Here is a 25,533-nt window from a genome sequence, read left to right on the forward strand (position 1 = left end):
AAAACAGGAAGTTGCTGGAGAACTACCCAACCAAACAGGTTTAAATGGACAGTGAGGAAAAAAAATACAATAAGTTGCTTTGTAATCATACCCTACACACCCTTCTTATGTACTGTACTGGTTATGGGTCTCTTGATATAACCAGCCCCAAACAGGATTATTCTTTTTTTTTTTTTTTTGCCCACACCACATGGCGTGTGGGATCTTAGTTCCCCTACCAGGGATTGAATTCGTGGCCCCTGAAGTGGAAGCACGGAGTCTTAACCACTGGACCACCAGGGAAGTCCCAAGGATTAGTCTTAATTTTGCACTCTGCCCCTCTTCCTGCCAAATTTCTCTTAGTTCAGTGAATAGGACTATAATCCAAAAAGGACCCCCAGGATAAAAGTCTAGGAGTCATTTTTTATTTCTTGCTTTCACTCAGTTCGCATGTCTTATAGGTAATGAGCTCTGTTAGCTCGTTCACTTCTCAATTCTTCACTACTACCACTGGGTCAAGCCTCTGTGATCTTACCTGGCCTATTGCATTAGCCTCCTAACTCGTTTTCCTGCTTCTGCTCTTGCCCCTGTATAATCAGTTCTCCATGCAGCACCATATTCTTTTAAAAGTGTTAATTAGATCAGAATTCTCCCCTACTCAAAACCTTCTAATGGCTTCCCTGCACACTTTGAATTTTATTCTAACTCCTTATCATGGCCTCTAACCTCCTATACGATTGGGCACCTGCCTCCTCCCACCTGTATCACCTGCCTTTCTTTCCATGCTCACTATGTTCCTTTTCTTGTTGTGTGAACGCGCCAACCTCACCCTCATCTCAGGCTTTTGCCTCCGCCAGTCCATCTGCCTGGAACACTCCTTCCCCAGATCTCTCCATGTCTCATTTTCTCAGGTCACTCAGACTTCTGCACAAATATCATCTCTCCAGAGAAGCCTTCTCTGACTTCTCTACTTAAAATACTCTACCTCATCCATTCCTCCACCCTCCCACCTCCTTTACCTGTGGAGAGGTAAGATCCAGGACTTGAGGTCAGGGCAATCTATCATTATAAGAGGAAGGAAGGCAGAGGGCATAGCCATAGATGAAACCAGCTTGGTGAATTTTGTGAAGGAAGATTGTTTACTTCTGTTTAATTCGTTTTCTCACGTAAGTCAGAAGGTCATCCATCAGCTGATAGTGAAGGTGGACAGAGATTCAGAGGTTTGAAAAGAGAAGGGAAGAAGGGAACCTAGTATTTCATAAATCACAATAATCCTAGTGTAAATTAGCACTCCAGGCATATTGACATCAGAAAGCAGGACCATAGGAGTCCCTCAAATCATATCACACATCAGTGCTCTACCCCACCTATAATAGGGTTGGCTCTGTCCCGGAAGCTCCTTGTTTCTGAATCCAGATAGAGTGAGGAGAGGCTGAGTCAGGAGCTTTAGGTGGGGACCCTGCCTCCAAGTCACTTAGCACCAACAGGAGGGCTAGGTTTCAGGGAGATCAGCTCAGCTAAAGCAGAGGAATTCTTTCTGCTCTTGTAAGCCCCTCATCCCTGTATCAATTACACTTTTCTGTCATTTTCAAAAGATTTTAGCAACCAAGGAGCACACACCCTGAGCCTTGGCTGGTAAAAGAGGACACAAAAGAAGCCTGCTTCAAAGGAAGCCATCTGCCAGCAGGAATCATTCAGGATGAGGAGCAAGAAAGGCGCTCAAGAATTGTTCTGTGTCTAAGAAGAGCATCTGCAATAAACTTCATCTTTGAGTCCAGTGTCTGTATGATCATTAAGAAATGACAGTACTGTATATTGACAGTTATTGCAGATGTATTTCCCCAGGAGTTAAGAAATGTTGCCTGAAAGATACAATAAAAATACTAATAGCTGCCTTACTTAGCACCCATCTCAGTTCACTTGCTCTTTCCCTAAATTGTCAGGCACCCTTAAAATCCACACCCACATATTCTCCCTAGGTTTCTCCAACAGTCTTTAGAAAATTTAAAATTCATTTTGATTACCCACGTGCTGATTCTGAGTCTGCAAAGTTATAAAAATTCATTTTGATTACCCCTCTGGCTCATGTTGAGTTTGACTCCTAGTCACAGAAGGCTTAGGACCTGGAGCATAGGAGGAGAGACTTTTGTTTTCCTTAGGCAAAAGGGGTACTAAAATCCTCGCTTCTACTTGGTGCCCTGGATCATACAGATAAATGGTAAGTTCTCTTTAGAATTAATTTACATGACCTAAATTTATATATATGTATATTTTTAACTAAAACCTGGGGTGGTGTCGTATTGGACGGTTGAAGGCCTGGCAGACGTCGCGCGGAGGGGCCGGGGTGGCGGCGAGCCCGAGCCGGGGCTAGGGGGTGGGGTGGGGGCGGCTCCTTCCTCTCTGCGCCCCCTGTGGAGAGAGGTGTAGGGGGCTTGCGGGAAGAGGGGCTGGGGTCTAAGCGTAGTGCTTTAATTTGTTTTTAGAGGAGCTCCCCTTCCCCTCCCAGAACAGTGAGTCACCGTGCCACCGGCCCCGGAGCGCCCCGAGCGCAGAACCCAAGGTGGGGAGCAGAAGGCAGCCCAGGCCTGCGATCACCTACGGTGGCCCCTCGGCGGTGTGGCCCAGCCCCGGGCAGACCCTGAGGCGTTGCCTGATTGGGTCCTTAAGGCCACGGGTCGGGGAGCCTAATCACCCCCTTTTTGAAACAGGTTTAGGGGACCCGAGGATTTATTTGGTTGTTTTACTTACCGAGTCTACTAAGTGGCAGAGCAACGATACACTGCTTTCTGAATTTGAAAGACCTCACTTTTTCAACTGTAATCACCTATCTCCTCAATTTACTCTTTCTTCCTTCGGGGATTCTGTTATTTATGGCTGCCACGAAAATGTCCAACTATGATAAACATTTTGGGCCAGAACAATTAAAGTGGCCAGAACCCGAGTCAATTGCTTTGATGGAGGTAAAATAATGTGGCATTTGGGGGCCACCTTTGGGTGGTGGGACATAAATCCCTTGAAATTAGGATCTGTTGTGTCTTAATCACAGTTGTTTTCCCCAGAACTAGAACAGCGCCTGGCATAGACTTGGTTCTCAAAGAATTCGCCGAATGGGAATGGCCAGGGATCGCATTTGGCCCAGGGTGGTTGTAGTGTTTCCCCGTGGTCACCGCAGCATCAGGACAGCAACAGGGCGGGCTGTGGGTAAACAGCAGTCCCTGAGCTGCCCTGCGGGAGAGGCGGGGGAAGCCAGGTCTGGGCTTGCCAGTGAATTCTTGATACTCCAGGGTCTGGTAAAGCAATGATTTTCTCATAAAGTTTCATTATTTTATAGAGAGAAGCTCTAGGATATTTTTTCTGTTTTACCCCTTTTACTGTGGTGGCAGTAAGAGTGGCGAGAGAGTGTGTGTGTGTGCGTGTGCGTGTGTGCGGGCGCACAGTCACCAAGAAGGAGCTATCAAAAACTATTTCCTTAAACGAAGAAAAGGTGGTTCAAAAATCTGACATACAACCAATAGTGTGTATAACATTTGCTAATAATGTTAATAGGATGGCTAAAAAAATGTGATTTCTCAAGATGATTGTCGGTGTATGTTTCTACTTCAGATAAATTGATTTATTCTAAATTTGTGTTGTATTGGGGAAAACATTTAATTGTTTTACATGATTTTTCAACTTCCATCTTAAAATAAGTGTAAGAAGGCTTTATTTTAAAGCAAGAGTCTGTTTATATTATCAAGAGGGTTGTAATTTGGAGAAGACCCTAGTTAGCTGTCTGAATATCATTTTAGATTTCATGTGAAGCTGTTAAATATACCGGTAAAAATACAACTGTCCATTTTGAGATTTATCTTATTCACAGATTTGGTATTTGAGTTTGAGGTTTAGTTTATTTTGATGCACTCGTTGTGGCAGAACTGAAAGATGAGCCAGAGATTGAACAACATAGTTTTAAGAACCTGTATCACTTTACACTAATCACCCCCTTTTATCACACTAGATAATTCTTTTACGTAACAGAATTTCTCTTCCAGATGCTGAATTTTTATTGCCTTTCCACTTGTCCCTACTTAGTTCTGTAAGAGTAAAAGCTGGAAGATCGGTTCATAGTGATCCAAACGAAAAGCCCTAAAGTAAGGATTTAAGTGCATCAGCTTTACCCAAGCTCATAATGGAAACAGCAAGTCCCTAGATGTAAGACCATCTTGGTCCTCCGCCAGGAGTTCCCAGCTAATTGGCTCTGAACCCGTTGAACTAAATCAAACTTCTGTAGTTTTGACTTATAAATAGGTTTTAACTTATAAAGAGACCTAGCAGAAGTCAGGAAACTTCAAGGGCTTTTAAAACACATCTACAGACTGCCTATAAAGAGGCTTCATTTTATAGAGGATCCCTTTAATTAGTAAGCTTTCTTGGTACTTTAAAAATAATGGTGTGATGTAAGGGATTTGATTCAAAATAATCTGGGTGGGGGGCAGGGGAGTGAGTAGGGATTTGGATGAAATAAGATCTACTCTGAGTTGATCATTGGTGAACCTGGGTGATGGGTTCGTGGAGAATTGTGTTTGAAAATTTCCATAATAAAAAGTTACAAGATATGTTTTGAGGTACAGATGTTAGATTTACACTCAAATTATTGGTAAAATACACTGTATTTTGTCACTGGTTTGTTTCTTCAGGATCTAAATGCTAATATTTAATTCTGTAATTTTAGGCATTGGCTAGAGAAGACATTGATGAATCTGTATACATGATATTATTTAGAGAAAATTATGTTGCGAAGGTAAGAGTTGGCTACAGAGAGTGGATTCCAAGTGTGTTCTAGGTAAGCAAGAGTGATACAGAACAGTGTGGCCAAGAGGATGTTACCATGTCAGAGAGATTCATTTTTCTGGGAGAATGAACCTCCTCTGAATCACCCAGTCAAACTACATAGATCTGAGATTGTGCCATCTCCTTGCAGAATCACTAAGAGGTTGGGAGTCCCAGGTCTATCCTTAAGGGATCTGAGAGATTGTTCTAACTGCTCCCCGTCTTCGTCCTGTTACTGAATAGAAATTCTTTCCTAAAATCTACCTCTCTCTCATATGTTCCTACATCACAGTGGGAATATGTAAAGCCACAAGAGATGAATTAGTATTTAAGGATAATGACCAGTCAGTAGTGATCATCACTATGGAATTAATAAATTTAAGGACGTTTTCATCTCAATGAGAGGGATTGAAATTTGGTGTATAATACGTTAACGTTTGTACTGTGGCTTATAATTTATAAAGGAAGTTTACATATATTCTCATTTGAGCATCAAAAGAGGTAGGTGGGTTTACCCTCCTTTATAAAAGAGAGAGAGGTGCTGATGCAAGTCTAGGCTCTTTTTCTTCTACCACTTTTATCACAGTCTTTACTCCTTTATAAAAGAGAGAGAGGTGCTGATGCAAGTCTAGGCTCTTTTTCTTCTACCACTTTTATCACATTCTTTACTGATGATGAAGCCTGGAGACATGGAATGGTGACCAGGGAATTCTTTGAATTCTTAAAAAGAAGCAGGAGTTTTCAGAGTTAGTGGTTTGGATGTGGTTTAATCTGGAGGCACAGTTGTGGTGTAGAACTGTTCATGGGTTCTTTCTGCTCTGTGCTCTCAGGTTCTCTTTCTGAAATTTATACTGTTCTTCAAATACCTTATTCTATTACTTTGCATCCTGAATGTGCTGAGAGCTGAGGAGTGGGAACAAGTGTTCCCCGCCACCGCCCCACTTATTCAAATGAAAATAAATGGAAAACTTCTTTTTTAAAAAATAAATTTATTTATTTAATTATTTTTTTGGCTGAGCTGGGTCTCTTGCTGCACGCGGGCTTTCTCTAGTTGTGGCGAGCGGGGGCTACTCTTCATCGCGGCACATGGGCTTCTCATTGCGGCGGCTTCTCTTGTTGCGGAGCACGGGCTCTGGGCACATCGGCTTGAGCAGTTGTGGCACGCGGGCTCAGTAGTTGTGGCATGTGGGCTCAGCAGTTGTGGCTCACGGGTCCAGTTGCTCCGCGGCATGTGGGATCCTCCCAGACCAGGGCTTGAACCCGTATCCCCTGCATCGGCAGGCGGACTCTAAACCACTGCACCACCAGGGAAGCCCAAAATTCAGTTTTTTTTTTTTTTTTTTTTTTCGATACGTGGGCCTCTCACTGTTGTGGTCTCTCCCGTTGTGGAGCAACAGGCTCCGGACGCGCAGGCTCAGCAGCCATGGCTCAGGGGCGCAGCTGCTCCGCGGCATGTGGGATCTTCCCAGACCAGGGCACAAACCCGTGTCCCCTGCATCGGCAGGCGGACTCTCAACCACTGCGCCACCAGGGAAGCCTGGAAAACTTCTTAATAATTTGTTTTCCTTGTTTGTATCACTTCCTTAGAGATTGGATACGTATTTTCAGCATCTGGATGTTTTTAAGGAAAGAAGAAAAGAGTTGTTACATAAAAAATGGACTGAAAATGTTGCAAAGCCTCTTCAGCAGAGAATTATGGAAAAAGTAATTTCATATAAAGGGTTGGAAAAAACAAGAGAATCCTGAATATTTATTAAAGCACACAAATAAAACGGTATGAGAATTTTTTTTTTTTTTTGGCAGCTTTAGAATCACTGGAGCATGGGGTTTTTATTTTTTTTTATTTTATTTATTTTGGCCATGCCACAAGACATGTAGTATGTGGGATCTTAGTTTCCCAGCTAGGGATGGAATCCGTGCCCCCTGCAGTTGAAGCACGGAGTCTTCACCACTGGACCACCAGAGAAATCCCATGAGAGTTTGTTTTTAATGAAGCATTATTTGAAAAGTTGGGTCAGCATTTTTATTTATGCAAAGAGTCTCAAATTTATTTTTGTATCTAAGATGAATTCATGGAACTGTGATACAACCTACTGCATTTTTAAACCTGAAATTCCAGGTAGAGGGAATAGAAGTATTGATTTGGAACTAGATTTATCAGGAATGCTTTTAGGTAAATGTTAATAGAATAACAGTGGCTTAAACCATAAGAACATTTATTGGTTAATAAGAAATAGAGGGATAGGTGGTCTCACGGTGGGTTCTGGCGGCATAACAATGTCGTTAATTATCCAGGTTTTTCCTGTTGTTCTATTCTGCTGTCCTGAATATTTTCAGTTTCTGCCCGTCACCCTCACATTTGAAAGCACATTTGGTTGCTTTCAGCTCCAGGTATTAGGTCTGTGTTCAAGGCAGGAAGAAGGGGTGAGAAATGATGCCAGGGGGTCCTTTTCTTACACCTCATCTCATCCTTTGTGATCAGGAAGCAAAAAGAGTCCCCAGAAGCTCCTAGCAGATTTCCCCTCAGGTCTCATTGGCCATAACTGGGTCACACCCCAAGTCCTAGCTAAAAGCAGAGCCAGGAGAGTGTGTGCCTTTCCAATCTCTCTAATAGGTTGTGGGCAAAGGAGAAGTGGTTTCCATGGCTGTTGAGTTAGTCAACCATGAAGTGAAGGGATCACCAGTTTATACCCTCTGTTATTCAATTTGGTTTTACAAAACAAGAACAAAATTTTGGCTTCTTCTATGGAAGATTTTTCTATTTTAACTTTGAGATCAGGACCCTCTTTTGACATTAAGGCCCACCTAAATTTCCAGTTATTTAGCAGAGATCTAGAGTAGTTTGACTGGAACGTTAGAGCATTTAGGTATATTTACTGAGCAAAATTTCTGGATGTGTATGTTAACTACTTCTTCCTAAATGCCCTGAGAGACAGAGCTCAAGGTTGAATCCAGGTCACTTTGAAACCAAAGTGCAACGTCTTACAAGTATGCCCAGAAATGTGGTCACACAAGTGTAGGATGGGGAAGCCATGCCTTAGAAAAGCCATGTGTTGAAGTCCAAGTGATTTAAAATGACAGTAAATTCAGTGTGAGTCAACCATGTGAGCTGGCTTCCAAGAAACCATCTGAGTTCTTAGGCTGTATTGAGAGGCGGTGCTTCAAGTGGGAAGCATCAGGCCCAACCTGTCCACTTGGGGATAGTCACCAGTTACAGAACCTTTAGAAGAGGGTGGAGCTGGACAACACTTCACAGGAGGAAAAGTGGAAAGAAATACAGCATATTTAGCCCAAGGCAGAGATGATACAAGAGGAAATGAAACCTTTAAGTACATATTGTAAAAGGCTGACATGTGGGTGAAGAGTAAGTTGTGTTTTGTGTTACTTCACAGGGAGAACTGGCAGTGACAAGGCAGACTTCAGCTCTGTCTTAAGGACAAGCTTTCTGGTGGTTAGAATGACCAAGAGAGTACCTGCCTAATGGAGCAGAAGGTTCTCAAACAAGGCTAGTGGATGACATGAGACTAAAGCTGGATGATTACTTCTCCCAGAAGGTGGTGGACTCTCACTGCAATCTCAATTACTTCTGAGATTTCTTCCAACCCTTTGAATCTATGATTTTATATAAGAAATGGAATAAAGTATTTGGCTTTTTTGAATCTTGCAAAAACAAGAAATATACTAAAGCACGTTTAAATGTAATGCTTTGCTCTTAAGTGTACTTTTTTTTTTAAAAGGAAATATTTGGAGACTTATGATCCTGAAGTATACAATCCTTTTTATATGACAAAAAAGGACTCAAATTATGGAAAGGTAAGTAAGTTTCTTACGTTTACCTATTTATTCTTAGAAGCTCTGGGGTTGGGGAAAACCTGGTCACTTTAGAAGTCTCAGTTATTCTGCATTCATTAAAAAAAAATTCACAAAAGCATTTCCTCTGAGTTTTAGATTACGAACCCAAAGTAATTTCGACTACTTGGGAATTGACACTGTGAAAAAGGCACTTGCATGTGTGTGATAATTCGTCCATTCATTCATTCATCCACCCACTCACATCCAGCAAACTGGAAGCCCAGAAGGTAGGGGAAGATAAGTGGACAGTGAGTGTGATGAGAGTGTCACAGAACCAGTGCAGGGAGAGCTCCTTTCTAGGGGAGGTGAAAGGAGGGATGCAAGAAAGGCCGCCCAGGGAGCCAGTAGTTGAACTTGTAATGAGTCTTCACATTTTAAACCAACAATATAGGCGTTAAAATTTTGAGATGTAGGTTTCAGGATTTTTACTCCTGTGTAGCAAAAGTGACCATCTGATAATACTATTCATTAAAAAAACGTGTGTGGCTCTGAAGAGAAAAGTGGTTTATTTTGCTTCTCCCGAAAACCAAGGCAGATCATGGTTGTGAAGATAGGAAGGTTCTTTTGGCTCTGGGGGACTCACTGTATTGTGTTGGGCAGTCATTATGCTGTCTCCTCATTCAGTGGATGTTGTCCTTGCAAATAGCATTGGGTCAAGGTCAAGTGTGTGGGGAAGTAAGCAAGGGGAAATAGTCCTTCTATCTAAAGCCTATACTTAGGATGGGGGAGGAGAAAATCACCTTCCTCCACGACCTCTGTAGCTGGTCCCTGACCCTCAGCACACTGATGTTCTCCTGCCCCGCGGTTCTCACGGGCCCTTAGAGACCAGTGGTCAGCCCCCAAGGGGGCGCTCTTCCTCCCAAGCTGGCTTAGGGCTCTGCCTTGTGCTCCTAAAGCACCCGAGCTGATGCCTCTCATGACAAGGTGGTCGTTGTCTATGACTTGTCTGTTCTAGACTGAGAGATCCCCAAGGACAGGACCTTGCTGGGTTGCAGCATGCAGTGGCATTAGCAGATATTTGTTGACTGATGCAGTGATACTGTAGAACTCTGAACAGGAGTATGTGTCTTCTCTTTGGGTGGCCCTTGCTCCATTCAGCCACTTAAGGCTCAGTGAAATATCCTAGTGTGAGGCAGGTGGCATTTACACTTCCCTTGCTCTGTATGACATTATTCCTGGGTCCTTATTCTCAGCCGAGTTGGTATAGAGTAAGGCCACACTCAAATGCTTCAGACAGATTTAAAACGCTTAATACAAACTGTACGTGCGTCCTCAAAGAGTCATGTTCTCGCAGGTTACGGTCCCACCGTTCTGTGATCCTCTGTTTAGAAGACAGCAAGAGTTGGATGAAGAGCGGAGGGCTATTTTTCAGTATAAGACGGGTACTTGTGATCATGGGGCTTTGTCTTTAGAGACTTCAATTGTCAAGTGATTTCCTACCCCAAGAGTGACTGGAGTTGACTTTAAGAGTGTTGATTTAGATTTTTATCTTCCTGTAGGAAAACGATGTACCTTAAAAGAATGTAAAGAACTAGAGAAGGCCAGGCAGTATGCCAGATTGCCCCAGCTGACTTTCAGTCTCCACAGGGTGGTTCCAAAAGAGCAGCCCACAGCTTCTGCAAGGCCTGTGGGAAGCAAAACTCGTAGCAAATGCAGGTAAAGGTCTTTTTGCTGTGTCTATAGTTTTGCCTTTTACAGAATGTCATATAGTTGGAATCACACAGTATGTAGCCATTTCAAGATTTTACTTTCATTCTTAAAGGCTGTTCTCACAGGATTAAGAATGTTAAGAATGTTACGTTGGCAGATATTTTCTTTCAACACATATTATATCCCCCTGTCTTTTGCTCTTTCAATTGCCCATCCTACCGTTGTTCCTTTGAAGATAATTATTTTTTTCTCTGGATGCCTTTAAGATTTTCTTGTTGTCTTTGATTTTAGTAGTTTTCCATGATGTTTCTAGATGCGGATTTCTTTTTATTTATCCTACTCAGGATTCATGGGTCTTTTTGTATCTGTAAAGTGGTATCTTCAGTCAGTTCTGGGAAGTTCTCATTCATTTTCTCTTTGATGGTTACCTCTGCCATATTCTCTACTTTCTTTCTGGTACTCCAGTTAAACATATTTCAGATTTTCTCATTGTAATCCCTGTCTCTTACCCTTTCTTGTGTATTTCCCATCCTTTTTGTTGCCCCATATTTGATACTAGGTATTTTTACTAATTATCTTTTCAACTGTGTCTAATAATCTGTTGTTAAACCCACCCACTGAGTTCTTATTTTCAATTGTTTTATTTTTATAGTTCTAGCATTTTATTTGGTTCTTTTTCAGATGGGTTTTGGGGAAGGCTGTCTATATTCAGGGCCTGAGGGGACCTATTTCAAGTGCCCTGGTTTGACTCCCCCCTCCGCAGGGTGGGGTGGTGTTCAGAACAAGGTTGACTACTCACTTTCAAGGATAGCACCAGACCTGGGAGGAAAGATCCACCAGAGGTATGCTGGGGGCATGGAGGAGTCAGTCCCTGCTACCTGATGTTGGCCAAAGCTCCCAGGGGACAAAGTAGTCAGAGATTGCCAGCTCATTCTGGAAGGGCTCTTTCCGCTCTGGAATTGTTTACACTGCTGTCCAAAGACTTTAAAATATGAATTTTGTGGGGCCGGAAGGAGGTGAATTCTTTTTATTTTTCTCTAGTTTTTGCAGCAGGAGTGTCAGTCTGTGCAGACTTATAAATTCTACAAAAAGAAAATAAAAGAGAGAAAGAAAGAGAGAAAGAAAGAGAGAGAGAAAGAGAAAGAAAAAAAAGAAAAAGCCCTGTTGTGTTTTCTTGGTGTTTCCTTTTTATCCCCCATCCTGAGTTTTGCTGGAATGAACAACACTACTTTGTTTTCTTGTGATTTGGAAGTTTTATGTTCTATTTCTGGTTTCATGGTTTCTTTATCAGTTTTAACAAATATTTTTATTTAAATGTCAATAATTATATAACTCCCCATCCCCTAGCAAGACAAAGACTTTATATTGCTTTATTTCCTCATCTCCCTTCTCTGGCTCCTCAACCTTTATAGACGGTCATAGCTCCGTAACTGGTATTCTGCGCTTGGGTCTGTCTCTTCTGATGGACTCTCTACCTTTCCATCTTTTTGAAGTGATCAACCCTCCCCAACAGAAAACCCTTCAGTAGCTTCCCATAACCCTTCCAATAATGTCCAGACTCAACATAGCACATAAGGTGCCCTCTGAGTCCTGCCACCTTTTCTGGCTTCTTCTAAAAAATCCCCACTCCCTAAAGAAAAGAAATATACTAAAGCACAGAAATATCTGGGTCAAGTCAGCACTTGAGAGGATTATCACACGATGAAGTACCTCTACTCCCCCATTTGCCTCTTGCCTCTGCAGCAAGCCCCTTGAGGGCAGGGGCTGCTAACTTATCTTGGTGCTTCCAGCACTTAGCTGGAACATAGTATGATGAGTAAATGCTTGTGGGATGAAGGAAGGAAGGAAGGAAGGAAGGAAGGAAGGAATGGAGGAATGAAGGAGGAGGTGATTTCTCTAGATAGGCTTGGGCTTCCCAGGGCAGGAGTGGAGACAGCCCTGGGAAACATTCTGAGAGGACACTCCTGGAGGTGCCTCAGGTGGCTGTTCAGTAAAGTAAGAAAAGGACTTAAGAGCAAGGTGGCTATGTTAGAGACAGTTTGATTACAAAAAGCAGAGTCCTTGTCAAGTTAAAAAAAAAAGGCAAGGGGGCCTGGGTATGTTAGAAAGCATCAGTCTGTCATGGAAGCCACAGTCAGTGTCTCTGTCTGTTCAGGCTGCTATAACAGGATACGAGACTGGGTGGCTTATAAATGACAGAAATATATTTCTCTCAGTTGTGGAGGCAGGGAAGTCCAAGATCAAGGTGCCAGCAGATTCAGTGTCTGGTAAGGACCTGCTTTCTGGTTGACACTGTGGAAGGGGTGAGGGAACTCTCTTAGGCCTGTTTTATAAGGTCACTAATCCCATTTATGAGGTCTCTGCCCTCATGACCTAATCACCTCCCAAACGCCTCACCTCACCTCCTAATAACATCACATTGGGGGTTGTGTTTCAACATCTGAATTTTGGGGGGACACAAACATTCAGACCATAGCAGTCAGGAAGATAGCCAGGCCACTTAAGGGACCACGAGGCCGGTCCTTTCCTCCTTGGGACTATGTGGCATTCGTCATAGCTTCTCTTTGTGAACCTGCTTCCTTTCTCTTTCTCTGCTTTCTTGTGCATGTCCTGGAAAATGGATGCCCTGGTCCTGCCTTTCTGGTCTGAGCCCTCTAAAGCTGCCTGGAGCCCCTCTGTCCCAATTACAACTCTAGGGACTGAGGCTCTGGGTCAGGTGCCTCAGCCACAGCCTGAGAAGGTCACATGACTTACTGCCTAAGACTGGCATCAGCAGAGGTGTGGGTGGGGCAGACTGATTGACGGCCACAAAGTGATGTTTTCTCAGTCTCTCTTTTTCATAAAGTGAGTATTGAGTTCATTAACTTAATTTTCAGACAGTTATTGAATGGTACAATTCTGTTTATACTGAATTAAGATAAATTTTTTCTACTTTTCTTTGCAGTCCTGAAAAGCTTGTCTGTGCAGAAGAGAAATATCCACCTGATAAAGAGAAAACGACTAGTGACCTAAGTCAGACTGTTTCTGAAAGGCAGTTTTATTCCTCGAAGCTTGGCCAGGAGAGTAAAAAGCATGAAAAGAAGAGTCTGGTGAGCAGAGATCTGGGGGGAACAGGGCTCGGATGGCAGAGTTGTGTAACATCTGACAGATAGCAGACAGAGTCCAGAATCCATTGACAAATCTCTTCCTTTCAGACAGACTCTGAGGGCAGAACAGGCAGACAGGCAGTAGTAGCCAAAGAAGGGAGTGAGAAAGAGGAGGCAGGAGGATTTATTTCATGCAGAAGAAGTGGTGGGGTCTCTTCTGGGCTCAGTACTGCTGCATGGACAGGCACCCTTTAGCAGGAGAGCCTTGGGTGAAGACACTCAGAAAGGAGATTGTGGGACCCCGGACCCCACTTCTGGGGGACAGATTGTGCCCTTCATAAGGTGAGAGAAAACCTGGCCAGAGGGGATCTTCCCTCTAAGATATCCTCAGCTCTTTTTTTCTGAGTTTTTGCTCTCCTGCCATTTTCCTACCATTTACTGCTTATTACATCCAAACCAGACCAAAAATTTTGTTCTCCATAGTTTGGTCACAACAGGTGGGAATCTTTTGAAATGAAATTTATACTAAAAAAAAAATCAGGGCAAAATGATAGTTTATGTGAAAGGCCTTTACATGCAGGAAATTTCCATGCACAGATTTCCTACCCAGAGCTCACACCCCGGTTGGTACAGCTGACAGCTCACGGTTTATTTCCCCTTCCATCCTCTCTCCCACAACCTGTATACCCTGAAGCCTGAGGGTTAGGACGCTTCTAGGGAGGGCTTCAGGCACTTGGTAGGTAGTAGCTTCCTGCCGTTCTGAGCGAACTGTAGATTTTTGCATCTCTTCTTTCACTCACCAGCGTGGCTCCTTCCCTCCACCACACACAAAGCGCGAGGGGCTGTCCTTTTCTCTACCTTGAAAACCTTGTTAGATAGGTGTTTTGTGACCCAACTCCTACCCAATCCCGTTGTTCTCCTGTCTGTCCAGAGAGAAACGGATGCCTCTTATGTGGTAAGTTACCTCTGAGCGTAATTGTATCTGAGAGCACGGGGAGCCAGCCCTTCAGTCAGGTTTGAACGTGACTGTGTTCAGTCAGGCCCATACGGTAGGGCAGCCTGTTACTCCCAAGAGATCAAAAAGTGGAGCGTGGGTTACGTACACTGGAAGTTTATTTTTTGCTCCTGTACCAGAGCTGGTGGGTCAGCAGGTTGGCAGGCCGTCCCTCTTTCATGCAGTCTTTAAGGCGCCTGGCTGTAGGAACGTTTCTCATCTCCAGCACCTGGCTGCCAAGCTTGCCCCAGGAATTCATTCCTGTCAACCTGAAAAGGGAAGAGGTCATGGAGGACGTCTGGCCTGGGGGTGTAGGGGGGCCCCCAGGACCAAGTCACAAGGCGGCCCCTAACTGCAGGGGGCAGGGGGTGCTGGGAAGAGTAGTCCCTGCTGCTCAGAGCACAGTGGCAGGGAGAGCTGGCGTCTCATGGACAGCTGGTCATCTCTGCCACACCACAGAAAGTTAGTGCTGTGTGGAGTCCAGAGACACGGGAAGCCCTGTCTGAGAGGTGCAGACCCCAGATAGAGTGAGGGTAAGGTGAGGGGAGGGCTGGCTGGGAAGCTGCCTGGAAGATGAGTGTCAGTTGGAATCAGCCGGGAAGTTCCTCCCTGTCCCATGAGCCCCTCTTCCCCACCCTACACTCAGCTCTTCTGTCAATAGGTTTTAGGAACCAGACGGCACAGACGCAGATCCTGGGTAGCTGGGGAAGGCCAGCAGAGGCGGAGGTCACAGCCCGTGGAAAGAAGAGTGATGACAGCAGAGGTCCTGGGGCGGCACCTGGCCGCCCCCGGAACTGTGCCCCATGAGGGGCCGTTTGTAACAAAACTTTGCTGACCTTTACTTTGCAGTGTCTCTACAACAGTTAAAACGCTGCCAACATTTTTTCTCTCCAGAAATGGAAAAACAGAAGAAAGAAATAGAAGATCAGTTTGCTCAATGCAGCTCAGCCTGACCAGCCAGACTTTCCCTAAATTGAGGAATATCCAAATAAGTTACTGTTTATTGAGCTCTCCCTTGTGAATCGGGAACTGCATGAGGTACTGTGTATTCATTTAAAAAATTTCCCAGCAAGGTAGTATTATCACCTTCCATTACACAAAGCTCAGAGGTTTGCTAACTCGCTCCATGTCAGCTGCACGGTTTGAAAGTGGCGGTGTTCTCTATCCCACGTCCAGTCCCTCTGGTGCCAAAGCACATGGTCATTCACCAGGGCACTCGATCTCCTCGAAGCCACTCTTTGTGATGTTAGACTGCTCAGAATTTGGGTCCCCTTTCAGAGCGTGGAGCTGTCCGGTTTGCCTGCCTGGGCACCCTGATCCTGAAGAGCACGGGAGGGGCTTTCCCCTGGAGGAAAGTCTTTCCCCTGGAGGGGTAGGTAGTGTAAGGTAGTCCCTTCCTCGCCCTTCAGAAAATCAGGCTACCGTTTTTGTCAGGAGAGAATGTGACTTCCTAAGGATCAGTGCCATGTTCCTCCATCAAAGGGGGTGACTGGAGTTGCTGGAAGTACTGCCATTAACTATCCTCTGTAACTTCGTAGTTGTCTGACTCACCTCTTGCAGGCTCCTCTGTCCTAAGTCCCACAAGAACGCTAACATATCTAGACATGGAGACATGGCACTAGCCGCAGTTCATCCCAGTGAGGAAGTCCCACAGTCCCAGGAAAGGATTATCCTATAGCTATGGTCACAGGTAACCCCAGGACTGGTTTTAAGCCTGCCTGACCCATCAGTGGCAGCTGTATGCTTTGAAAGTCAGCTGGTCAGAGGCAGACTTGTGAACATCAGCCCACACCTGCCTCCATAACCAACACAGCTCGAGTCTCAGAACCCTGTAGAAGATCAGCAGTTTGCTTTGCTCAGTGTGGCTGAGCCTGAGCAGCCAGACTTTCCCTAAATTGAGCAACATTCTCAATTGTCTGGGTTCAGATATTGAGCGTCTCTTCCTTTGACACTGGGGCGTATTTCTTTTAGGTCTGTGTTTTAGCCCATCAGTGCCCAGGATCAATACCTGGAATGATGTTTTTTTTTTTCCTTGAATATTCTGAATTGTTTTCCAGTTTTTCTTTGTCCAGTGATTATGTTTAGGCAGAAACAGGGGCTATGGTGTGGGGACATTTGAATCCTTCCTTATAGCTGCTAGAGAACCCCTGCTCCCTGAGAAATCAGGGCTTCTGTAGCCTGTGTGATTCCTTCCAAAAGGCAGATCTTTTCCCAGTTGTACTCATTAACCCAGGGATTTAGTGTGTAAGAAAGACCTTATTTTTATCAGTGTTCAAGACAGAGTTCACATTTCAAAATCCAGAGGCTGAGTAAACAGCTCTGACAGGTGTGGATGTGTCTCTGACAGCATGGGGGCAGGGGGAGGGAGACAGGTGCTTCTGGAGCTGGAGGGGCTGAGGGACCTGCTGATGATCTTTAATACTTGTGCATTTTCTTCATGGCTACGTTACCCCTGAGGGTCTACTCAGCTAGGCAAACAGAGGCACTCAAAAGGGAACGCTCTAGCTCCCACAGAGATCATCCATTCTAGCCATCAAAGAAACCAAGCCCCAGAAACAGTAGGTAAAGTGACCAGAGTCACAGAGCAAGTCAATGGCAGTCAAGACGAGGCTCTGGGGTCTCCTGACTGACTACTTCCCCGCCACATTCTGTCCTTGGTTTTTCTCACTGTTGCAGAAAGGAGATTTGGATTCATTACAAGCAGCCCCTGAAATTACCTTTTAAAAGCCTTTCACATAGAAAGTAAATCAGTCAAGCTTTGAAGTTACATTCATAAACTTATATTTTTATTCTCTTTCTGTACATATTGGCAATGAAAAAGCTTAAAGATGCATGTCCTATGACATATGCAAAAACAAGGAATTTACATAAATAATTTATACTTCAGAAAATTAACGTTGAAAAATATTTTCTGCATCATTAGAGTTCACAGTATTTAAAGTAAATCAAGCTTTCCCCCTTAGATTTCAAACTATTGTCTCAGCACAGAATGATAAAATCTAATCAGGAGTAAAATGATCAAGTTTCTGTTTTTATTCAGTGCACAAGTGGACACTATTTCCGTAATCAGGCTGTTCCCACGCTGAGGCTGCATTTCTTCCCAGTCCTTCACCTCCTGAGTGGCTGTGACCCAGCGGAGGTCACGTGGTGTGAAATGGTTACAGCGTCACCCAAACCACCCACAGTGGACACATTCAACCAAGTGGTAACGTCTGGTGGTCTGATGCCTCATTTCCACATACTTTTTATAGCCCTGAAAATGGAAATCCTGGCATCTAAACACAGCCGAACATGTTAACACTAATACAAGGCACTGTGCTATGGGGTTTGGTTTATTTATAGGGAAGGTCATGTTTGCATAGATTGCTAGCGATTTCGTGTGCGATAAAATAGAGGCCCCAGCATGCGTGGCCTTGTGCTGGATGAAGCGGCGCGACGCTCCGCCAGCTCAGGGGCAGCACCGGCTCTCTTCTCCAGCCCCAGCCTAGTGGGCAGGTCCCTAAGGCCCCTACAGGAGAGTTTTTTGCTCAAAAAGCTGCAGGTCAAAGCGGACCCAGACCTCCCCGGTGGGGACCTCATGCAGCAGCAGTCGGCGGGTTGTAGGGCCTTTGCTTTCCTGTTCTGTTCGAATTTTTGCCACTGGAACTTCAGTGCGACCCAGGAAATCTGGTGAATAGACAAGTGAGAGTCAAAAGTCTTCTTTAAAAAACTGTTAAAAAACTATCACAGAAGGAGTGTCTGAAACAGGATTCATAGAACTTTCAAATTCAAAACAAGTAACTTCTTTTGGTTAATGGCTGTTGGATACTGTGAATGGATGGATGCATGCAGAACAAGGGATTTGTGTGAGGGAAACTCAAACTGCTGGGAATCCAAGCCTCTTTGGTCAGGGAATGGCTCACCCATTCAGTAGGTGCCAGGAGCACAGCGTTTCCATTAGGTAAGCAGGGGTGACTGGGGTCAAAGACCTGAAACACACCTGAGGCCACCCCCCCTCTCCTCTGAGAAGGTATCCCCCCCTGCAGCCACTGAGAGGTGCTGAGGACCATGGCCTGTGTCACTGCCCTTAGGTGTCTTGGGGTGAAAACAAGGCTGAGCACCCGGCTTCCAGACCCCAGATCCTAGAGTATGGGGGGAAAACTTCATATCCCCGCCCCCACCCCCCAGAGTTATACTTTACCATCTGGTGAAAACTGGTCTCTGTCAAACATGGTAAGACACAGCACATCCTGATAAAGATCCTTAATAAAGAACTGGCAGTTAAAATTCCACTTGGGATTTAGTGTGTCCTGAAGGGTTCTGGTGGTGTAGCTCTGGGAGCCCATGCTGATTTCACAGTATGGATTGCTCTTTCCTGAACAAAAACAAACCAATATACATGTGGCATGTGACAATAGGGCCTTCTTCGAGCAGAAGCAGGATCTACACAGATGTGTCTCTATAGACCATGGCCGCAGGGGTCACTGCCTGAGGGTCTGCATCTGCCTTGTGGTCTCTGTTCCCAGTGCTGACAGCATCATAAACCTGGGGAGGGACTGTGTGGGCTCGAATGCCAGGGCTGCTCCCCATGAGCATGTGTCAGTGCAGCTTGCTTCCTGCTTTCTCCACTCAGAAGCACTGAGGAAGGAGGCATCGGTATTTATTGGGAAACTAGAGTGATAATAATTTTGGTCCAATAACCATTTCAGTGGCACTGGAAACACTGACTTTTAAAAAGTGTCCCGTTATTCAATGTTCAGAAGAGTCATCAGCAAAGAGCAGGGTAGTTACCACACCAGTTGAAGGAAAGAAGCATTTACCATTTGGTTTACAGGCTTTTAGTTCTGTAGCTTCAATGATGTGCACCATCAGACGCCCGATGCCTGAAGACTTTTGAGAGCGAGCTACAAAAGAGGAAGACCAGTGATGTTAGTTTCTCCTCTGAGAATGCAGACAGCAGAGCGATGACGCTAAGCTGTAGATACTCAGTCTTGTCTTTCTGACCAACCCCAGCACTCCCCAGCCTCACGTGCCACTGCACTGGGCCTGGCAGCATCTGGCTGCTCTGTGACTTTGCCCAGGCTGTGTCGCCTGCTAGGGTACCTCGCCACCATCTCTGCCCATCAGCATCCTACACACCCTTCAACATGCAGGTCCAATCTCACCTCCTGGATCCCTTCCCTCCTCTGTGCATCCCACACACAGCCTGCTGGGTCTGAACTTCTGTGTCAGTCCATCCCCTCTGTCAGGAGGGGCCATGGCAGAGCACAGACTGTTTATTCATCCTTGTATTAACCCCTCAACTGCCTAGCAGGTAGTAATAGTAACAACATCACCATACGTCATATTCATTCAGCACTTAAAAGCAGCTAACATTCATTGGATACTTACTTTGTGTTAGGCATGTGATCGACTTTGACATAAGTTATAATACTTAAACTGCACATTTACAACGTAGCTCTTTATAACTGCCATTGTCATACATGAGAAAACTGAGTCTTAGAAATGACTATAACGTGCTTATGTCACAGAGCTTCTAAAACGGCAAGGTCAAAAACACATCAGATACCAAAGTCCACTTTCTTTTTTTAGAACTTATTTTTAATTATTTTTTTTGGCTGTGCTGCGTGGCATGTGGGATCTTAGTTCCCCAACCAGGGATTGAACCCGTGCCCCCTGCAGTGCAAGTGGACTGGACCACCAGGGAAGTCCTCAAAGTCTACTTTCTTAACCACTCACCATAACTCCAATTACATGTAAACACTTCAGCTTATAAACTTTTACTTAAGACCTTATTTAAGGAGGTACTCAGAAACACTTAATATGGAGAGAAATGAGTTAGTGAACTCAGATTATCTTGGTAACTATAAAGTTAAGCAGGGTTTGCCCTTAGGGGTTTAAAAACTAACAAAAGCTGCTTGGTGAGTTACCGACTTTTCAAAGCTCAGGGCAAGTAGAACCTTCTCTGTGAGAAGTGGCCCACCCCTCCTATGTGCCCACCGGCCCAGCAGGCACTGGCATTCAGTTCCCCTTGAAGGCAGGGCTGGGCCATATTCATTTTGTGGGCCCAGTTAAGCCTAGCACAGGGCCTGGCACAGAGTTAAGTAATAAAGGTCTAAAGAATGGAACACGTGGAAAGTGCATAACGATATGTACAGATAAAGGTGTAAAGAAAAACTTCGATTTATCTTCGACCAATTAAGAGATCATTATATGCTTTCTGAAAAGATTCAATCATTGATTTTTCAATAACATGCCTTTAAAGTACCATTAAAATAAGATTCAATTAGCAAAAGCCAATTTACCTATACCTTTCAGGAGTATATAACAAAATAAGGGAAACCTGAATAAAAAAACATAAAGAGCTGCAACTCCAGCAGCCAGGAACCTAAGTGGGAGGACTGGTCAGGGAGGGGCCTCGTGCCATAGCCTGGTGGGAGACTGGAGGTTCTTAATAGGGCTGTGCCACCAGGAGAGGACAGGGCTATGCAAATGGGGAAGAGAACCATGGAGAGAATATATGCGGGACTCTGCAACTGTCTAGAGATGCGGGGGGATGGGGATGGTCAGAGAGCACATTTCCAGTGTGCGCCCAAGGACAATACTACCGTCCACTGAGATTCTCGGGAGGAGCTACTTCTGGAAGGAGGTTAATCCAACAGGAGGAGTGGTGCAGGTGTTTCTGGAGAGCAGGGGCTGCAGGGACAGCAGGCCAGCCGTTACCACTGAAGTTGAGGTGACATGAGGGAGGGAGGCTCAGAACTCTTGGGGTAGGGTGGGAGGAAGCAGAGCTAGGAAGGAGATGATGAAAGAAGATCTGATGGTACAAGGACCCTCAGGGGTGTCATGGGGTCCGGGGGAGGGAGGGGCCTCAATTTCCTGCTGTTGGGGAAAGCGAGCCAAGTTGTTGGGGGTGGTTACTGACGTCGTGTGAGCAAGCCATTCGCACAGAGTGATGGGACAGCAAGCGGAGTGAAAGGCTCTGAGTGTAGGGTCCCGGACCCAGTGCTGGGAGGAGGCTGGCTGGACCTGGAGGAGGGGTGGGGTAGAGGCTGGGTGGGGGAGGAGCTGAGGGGAAATGGGCTGTAGAAGTGAAGTTTGATGGAGCAAAATGGACCAAGCAGAGGCAGAGGCAGGGCTGGTTATGCAAAGGACAGACCCCTCTTCCTGGAAACAGGAGTGAAGAGTGTGTGTGGGGAGGAGGGACAGAGACCTTGCCACAGAGAGAAGCGAGGTCCCAGGGCTCGCACTGGATGACCCCCGTCTATGTAGGGGACAGTGTGGGGGGGGCTCAGGGAGGCCCCCAGGAGGTTTGAAACAGCTCGCTCGCGGCAAGTCTGGTCTTTCAGGCTGTCCCCGTTTATCCCCTCACTGCAGAAGCAGCAGCCTGTGCCCTGAAGCTGGGACCCCGCCCAGTGCCCAGGGCCCCCTGGTGGCTGGTTCCAACCCTCCCAGGCACCCCCCGACTACCTTGATAAGCCTTCTCCCGTTTCTTCTTTTCGGTGTCGATGTACTGCTCAGATGCCGCCTTGATCTTCTGGACCCAGGCCGTCCTGGAGGAGGAGCAGAGAGTGCCATCGGGCAGACTTCGCACACGTCTCACAGCTCCACCAGGAGCCCCAGAGCTCTGTGCTCGCTAACCTTGGCTTTGAGAAGTTCCCAATCATAGACTTCACAGTAATTCAACTGAAGGACTTGTTTGCTAATTGAGGATCGAGCTGAGAATTTCTAGAAAGTTCTTGACAGCACCAAGCACTTGTCAGGTGCTGGGCGCACAGAGATGGAAGATGCGATGGCAGCTCAGCACGACAAACGACAGGTTCTATTGCAGAGAACTGTGCACACAGCGGAGGAGGAGCTACACCCAGAGGACAGAGGACGCGTAGCTGGCCAGGCAGGGAGGGAGGAAGGCACCCATGCAGAGGGCAGTGGGGGAGGGCAGACAATCCGGCGGGAGTGCAGGGATGGGACTGAGACCCAGAGGCACAGGACGGCCTCAGAGAGCAGGCGAAGGAGCACAGACTGTCCCTGAGGGATTGCAGTAGGAAGGGAGGTGTTGGCTCTCCCGCTTCAGAAGATCCCGAGGAGAGGCTGGAAGCAGGGAAGTGTGTTAGAGGCATTTGCGGTAACCTGGCACGTCTGAACCAAGGCCTGCCAGTGGGACTGTGGTGGAGGGGGATTTAGTAGGGCGTTAGCATGGGCTGGAGGTGGGTTTATGGCGGAGGGAGAGGTCAGGCTTTCTCCTAGGCCTCAAGGCAGGTCACACGTGGTCAGGACTGACCTCTCATTAATGTTGTCTGTTCGGAGGGTGTAGACCCGGTCAATGTGAGAAATGTGGAAGACAGGCTCATCGCTGGAAGGGTCTGTGGGCAGTTTCACCAAGGCTTCATTCAGGAAAATGGGCTGAAAGAATTAGGGCCAAAACACAGGCTGTGAAATGGGTCAGAACACTCCACCCACCTACGTCCAGAATTGTCTGTTCTGAAGAGCCTTGTTGAGAAGTAGAGGGGTCTAGCTTCCAGAGTCCTTTACTTAGGAGAAAAGAAACTGCCTCTGTTTCATGAAAGTAAATATCTAGGGTAGATCAGATGTTACTAAAGTGGGGACAGGAGCACCGAGTGTCTTTGACAGCTCACGTGACAGGGTCTCTCCTCCAGGCACTGACACTTGACCCTTCCCGTCAGCCTTGGTTTTATGGAGAGACCCGATGCTGAATGTGGACGGAGGTGGGATCTGTTTGCTGCGAAGGAAGCTGGAATCCATAGCTGGAATCCAGCTGGTGGCTGTCAGAGGGCAGTGAAGGCCCAGCCACACTAGGCTTCTTCCCTGGGAAGTGACAAAGGAAGCGTGAGCCGTCTGGAGGCAGGTGGAGAGAGTCCCATGAGGACAGGAAAGGCTCAGGCTGGGAAGGAGGTCCTTAAAGTAAAGGAAACACCTCGTTGTGCTCTTGATGCTACTGCCAGGAACGTGACACTTACCATTTTATACATTTTGAATTGAGCGTTGGACTTAGAGCTGAAAAGTTTCTCGGAGCCTGAGGAAACAGCAAACTGCCTGACCATGTAGGTGAGAAGCAGGAAGTCATTGAAGAGGAACCCGTGCAGCTCCTTGTTGCTCTTGGTCTTGTACAGCTTTCCGCTGTGCAGGAGCTTGCGGGGTCCCAGGCAGTTGGTGAGGGAGTTGAAAACAAGTTGCTTAAAGAGAAAGAAGCTCACTTTGTAACTCCCAGCACCCCTGGCAAGGCCAGCGCCCTGGACCTGAGGGAGGTGCGGTAGACCTTCTAGGTGGGAATGTGGCTGTAATCATTCACTTTTACACAGAAGATCCTTACATTTATTTCTCTTCAAAGTTCAAACTGGCACAGTGAAAATAATTACTTACAAAACCACAGAATACTGATTCTCCTGGCTGAATTCAAAGAACTCAAAACATCTCTCTTTATGAGAAAGGAAGATGACAACCCAAGAATGGGCAGGATGGTGAGTCTGCATGGGCTGAGCTGAGGCACAGACTGTCTACACTAGGGGAAGGCACGAACCTGGTTCCCCACCCAGAGCCTGTCTGGCGGCACCCAGCTCAGCCCCACAGGCCTCACCTCCGCGAGACCTTCACACTGCACGTGAGTCTGGATCCACTCCAGTCGGTCTGAATTTTCCTTCTCCCGAACTCCTTCATTAACTTGCGAGCAGAGCTCCTCTGCCCGCTCGAGGGCCAGCTTCAGAGAGGAGTGGTCTACGTGATTTTCTGGGGTGTTCTCCAGAATCTGGAAGAGAGGGGGCTGTGTCATGTGGGATGTCTTACGTCTTCCACCTGCCCTGCCAGCTGGGTGCTGGGCGCTGGAAATACAGTAGTGGGCGAGACAGTCGTTTACCCTTGAGAGGCTCAGGGCCCCCGAGTACTCGGGGAGACAGGTGACTCAGTGACAAGAGGGTGGGCCAAGCGCTACATGGACCAAGTGCCCTGTGGGTCTCTGGTGGCCCTCTAGCTGGGTCTGGGGATAGGCTGTATGTGTAAGGGTGTGTCCCCACTTCCCCCAGTAACAAGCCATGTGCCTTTAGGGTGAACCCTCCAGTATAAACTGGCTGCGCCTTTGGTAAGCATGTTAACTTGCTGAATAGCAACATTTCATTATATTTTTGGGGTCACTGATCCTTCTGAGAAATCTGCTGAAAGCAATGAATCCCCTGCCATGGAAAAAACACAATAAAACCATGTTGTCAGCATGTAGGAAAATGCATTCATTTCACTGGGAAGTGACTTCACGCTGATGTTCCAAAGGTAAAGGGATAGAGAAGGCAAATTTGTGTGGTCCCTCTGGAAATCAGCAGGCCCATCAGTAGACGACTCCTGTGCTTCATTTGTAGTTCCAAAATACGAAAAAGCTCTGAAAGCCTAAAGCTGTTTTCATTACTCATTTAGTGGCAAAACTTGACCTAAACTGAAGAGATGAACTTTTTACGTCTACTAATAGTGATTATTCATGAATTTCTCTGTAGGACCATTAATGTGTTGCTTATCGGTGCTGCCCAGGCTTGTTGGGGTGTCATGTAATATACAGCATTTGAATTACAGTCTGAATTCTGAAACACATCTGGCCCCAAATATTTCAGGTAAGGGACTGTGGATTAATGTATATTAACGGGTCCATTTGGTATCAGAACTGTGACATTAACTCTGTAACATAAGGTCTATATTGAGTTAACATGGCTTACAGACCAGAGATCAAGGCATAATCAATAAAAGCAACGGTCTTATATTATTTCTACTGTTTTTCTTTGTAAGATGATTAAAATTACCGCAATGATTACCTGTGGAATAATCCTTTGAAAGTCTGCCTTCTCCTTAGAAGGCGTACCAGCTCGAGAGGCCAACATTGTTTGTGTCAAAAAGATGAATGGAATTTTAGAGGGACTGTGTAGTCAGCCAGCTGAGGTAGGATACAGCCAGGGGACGATGATGAGCTGTCTAGGACACTGAGTTGGAGACTGCTGGGACGTCTAGGTTACATATTCAGTTGGTAGATGAATTCAGATCTCAGCAGGAAGACTGGACCCCAAGGTCATACTAACTGTGGACTCTTTCCACAGCTGGAGAACTAGAGGGCGCTGCCCTGCCTAGACAACATATCATGACCCCGAGAGGCCAGGGAGCTTTCTGGGAAGGGGGAGGACAGGTAACCCAAAT

General features: G+C 46.0%; 3 protein-coding genes across 11 annotated transcripts in view; 2 read left to right on the top strand and 1 right to left on the bottom strand.

Annotated features, from left to right (window-relative positions):
* Positions 1-1,874, top strand: part of FAM228B (family with sequence similarity 228 member B) — a 35,335-nt gene extending 33,461 nt beyond the window's left edge. The window contains exon 9 of the mRNA XM_032652406.1: positions 1,575-1,874. Within this exon, the coding sequence (XP_032508297.1) occupies positions 1,575-1,581 (7 nt within the window). The 3' untranslated portion in view covers positions 1,582-1,874. The remainder of the gene's footprint in view (positions 1-1,574) is intronic.
* A 536-nt stretch (positions 1,875-2,410) lies between these two features.
* On the top strand, positions 2,411-25,153 carry FAM228A (family with sequence similarity 228 member A). Its single transcript, XM_032652414.1, is given in 11 exon segments — positions 2,411-2,939; positions 4,691-4,759; positions 6,376-6,515; positions 6,517-6,562; positions 8,526-8,539; positions 8,541-8,601; positions 9,935-10,022; positions 10,140-10,296; positions 13,235-13,379; positions 15,032-15,408; positions 21,871-25,153. Coding segments are annotated over 10 exon segments (984 nt in total). The 5' UTR covers positions 2,411-2,849; the 3' UTR covers positions 15,206-15,408; positions 21,871-25,153.
* The window catches only part of ITSN2 (intersectin 2), a 173,313-nt gene continuing 154,051 nt past the window's right edge, over positions 6,272-25,533 (bottom strand). For 8 of the 9 annotated variants that reach the window (XM_032652396.1, XM_032652398.1, XM_032652397.1 and 5 more), the window contains 7 exons: positions 23,945-24,112; positions 23,328-23,543; positions 22,631-22,752; positions 21,820-21,902; positions 19,170-19,253; positions 18,551-18,724; positions 15,423-18,036 (listed from right to left, as the gene is read on the bottom strand). In XM_032652396.1, coding sequence (XP_032508287.1) covers positions 17,879-18,036; positions 18,551-18,724; positions 19,170-19,253; positions 21,820-21,902; positions 22,631-22,752; positions 23,328-23,543; positions 23,945-24,112 — 1,005 coding nt within the window. In that variant the 3' untranslated portion in view covers positions 15,423-17,878. Of the gene's footprint in view, positions 6,326-15,422; positions 18,037-18,550; positions 18,725-19,169; positions 19,254-21,508; positions 21,513-21,819; positions 21,903-22,630; positions 22,753-23,284; positions 23,544-23,944; positions 24,113-25,533 lie in introns of those variants that run through there. The other variant, XM_032652403.1, reaches the window with a different exon arrangement.

The sequence above is a fragment of the Phocoena sinus genome, chromosome 13 (genome assembly GCF_008692025.1).
Source record: "Phocoena sinus isolate mPhoSin1 chromosome 13, mPhoSin1.pri, whole genome shotgun sequence".
NCBI lineage: Eukaryota > Metazoa > Chordata > Mammalia > Artiodactyla > Phocoenidae > Phocoena > Phocoena sinus.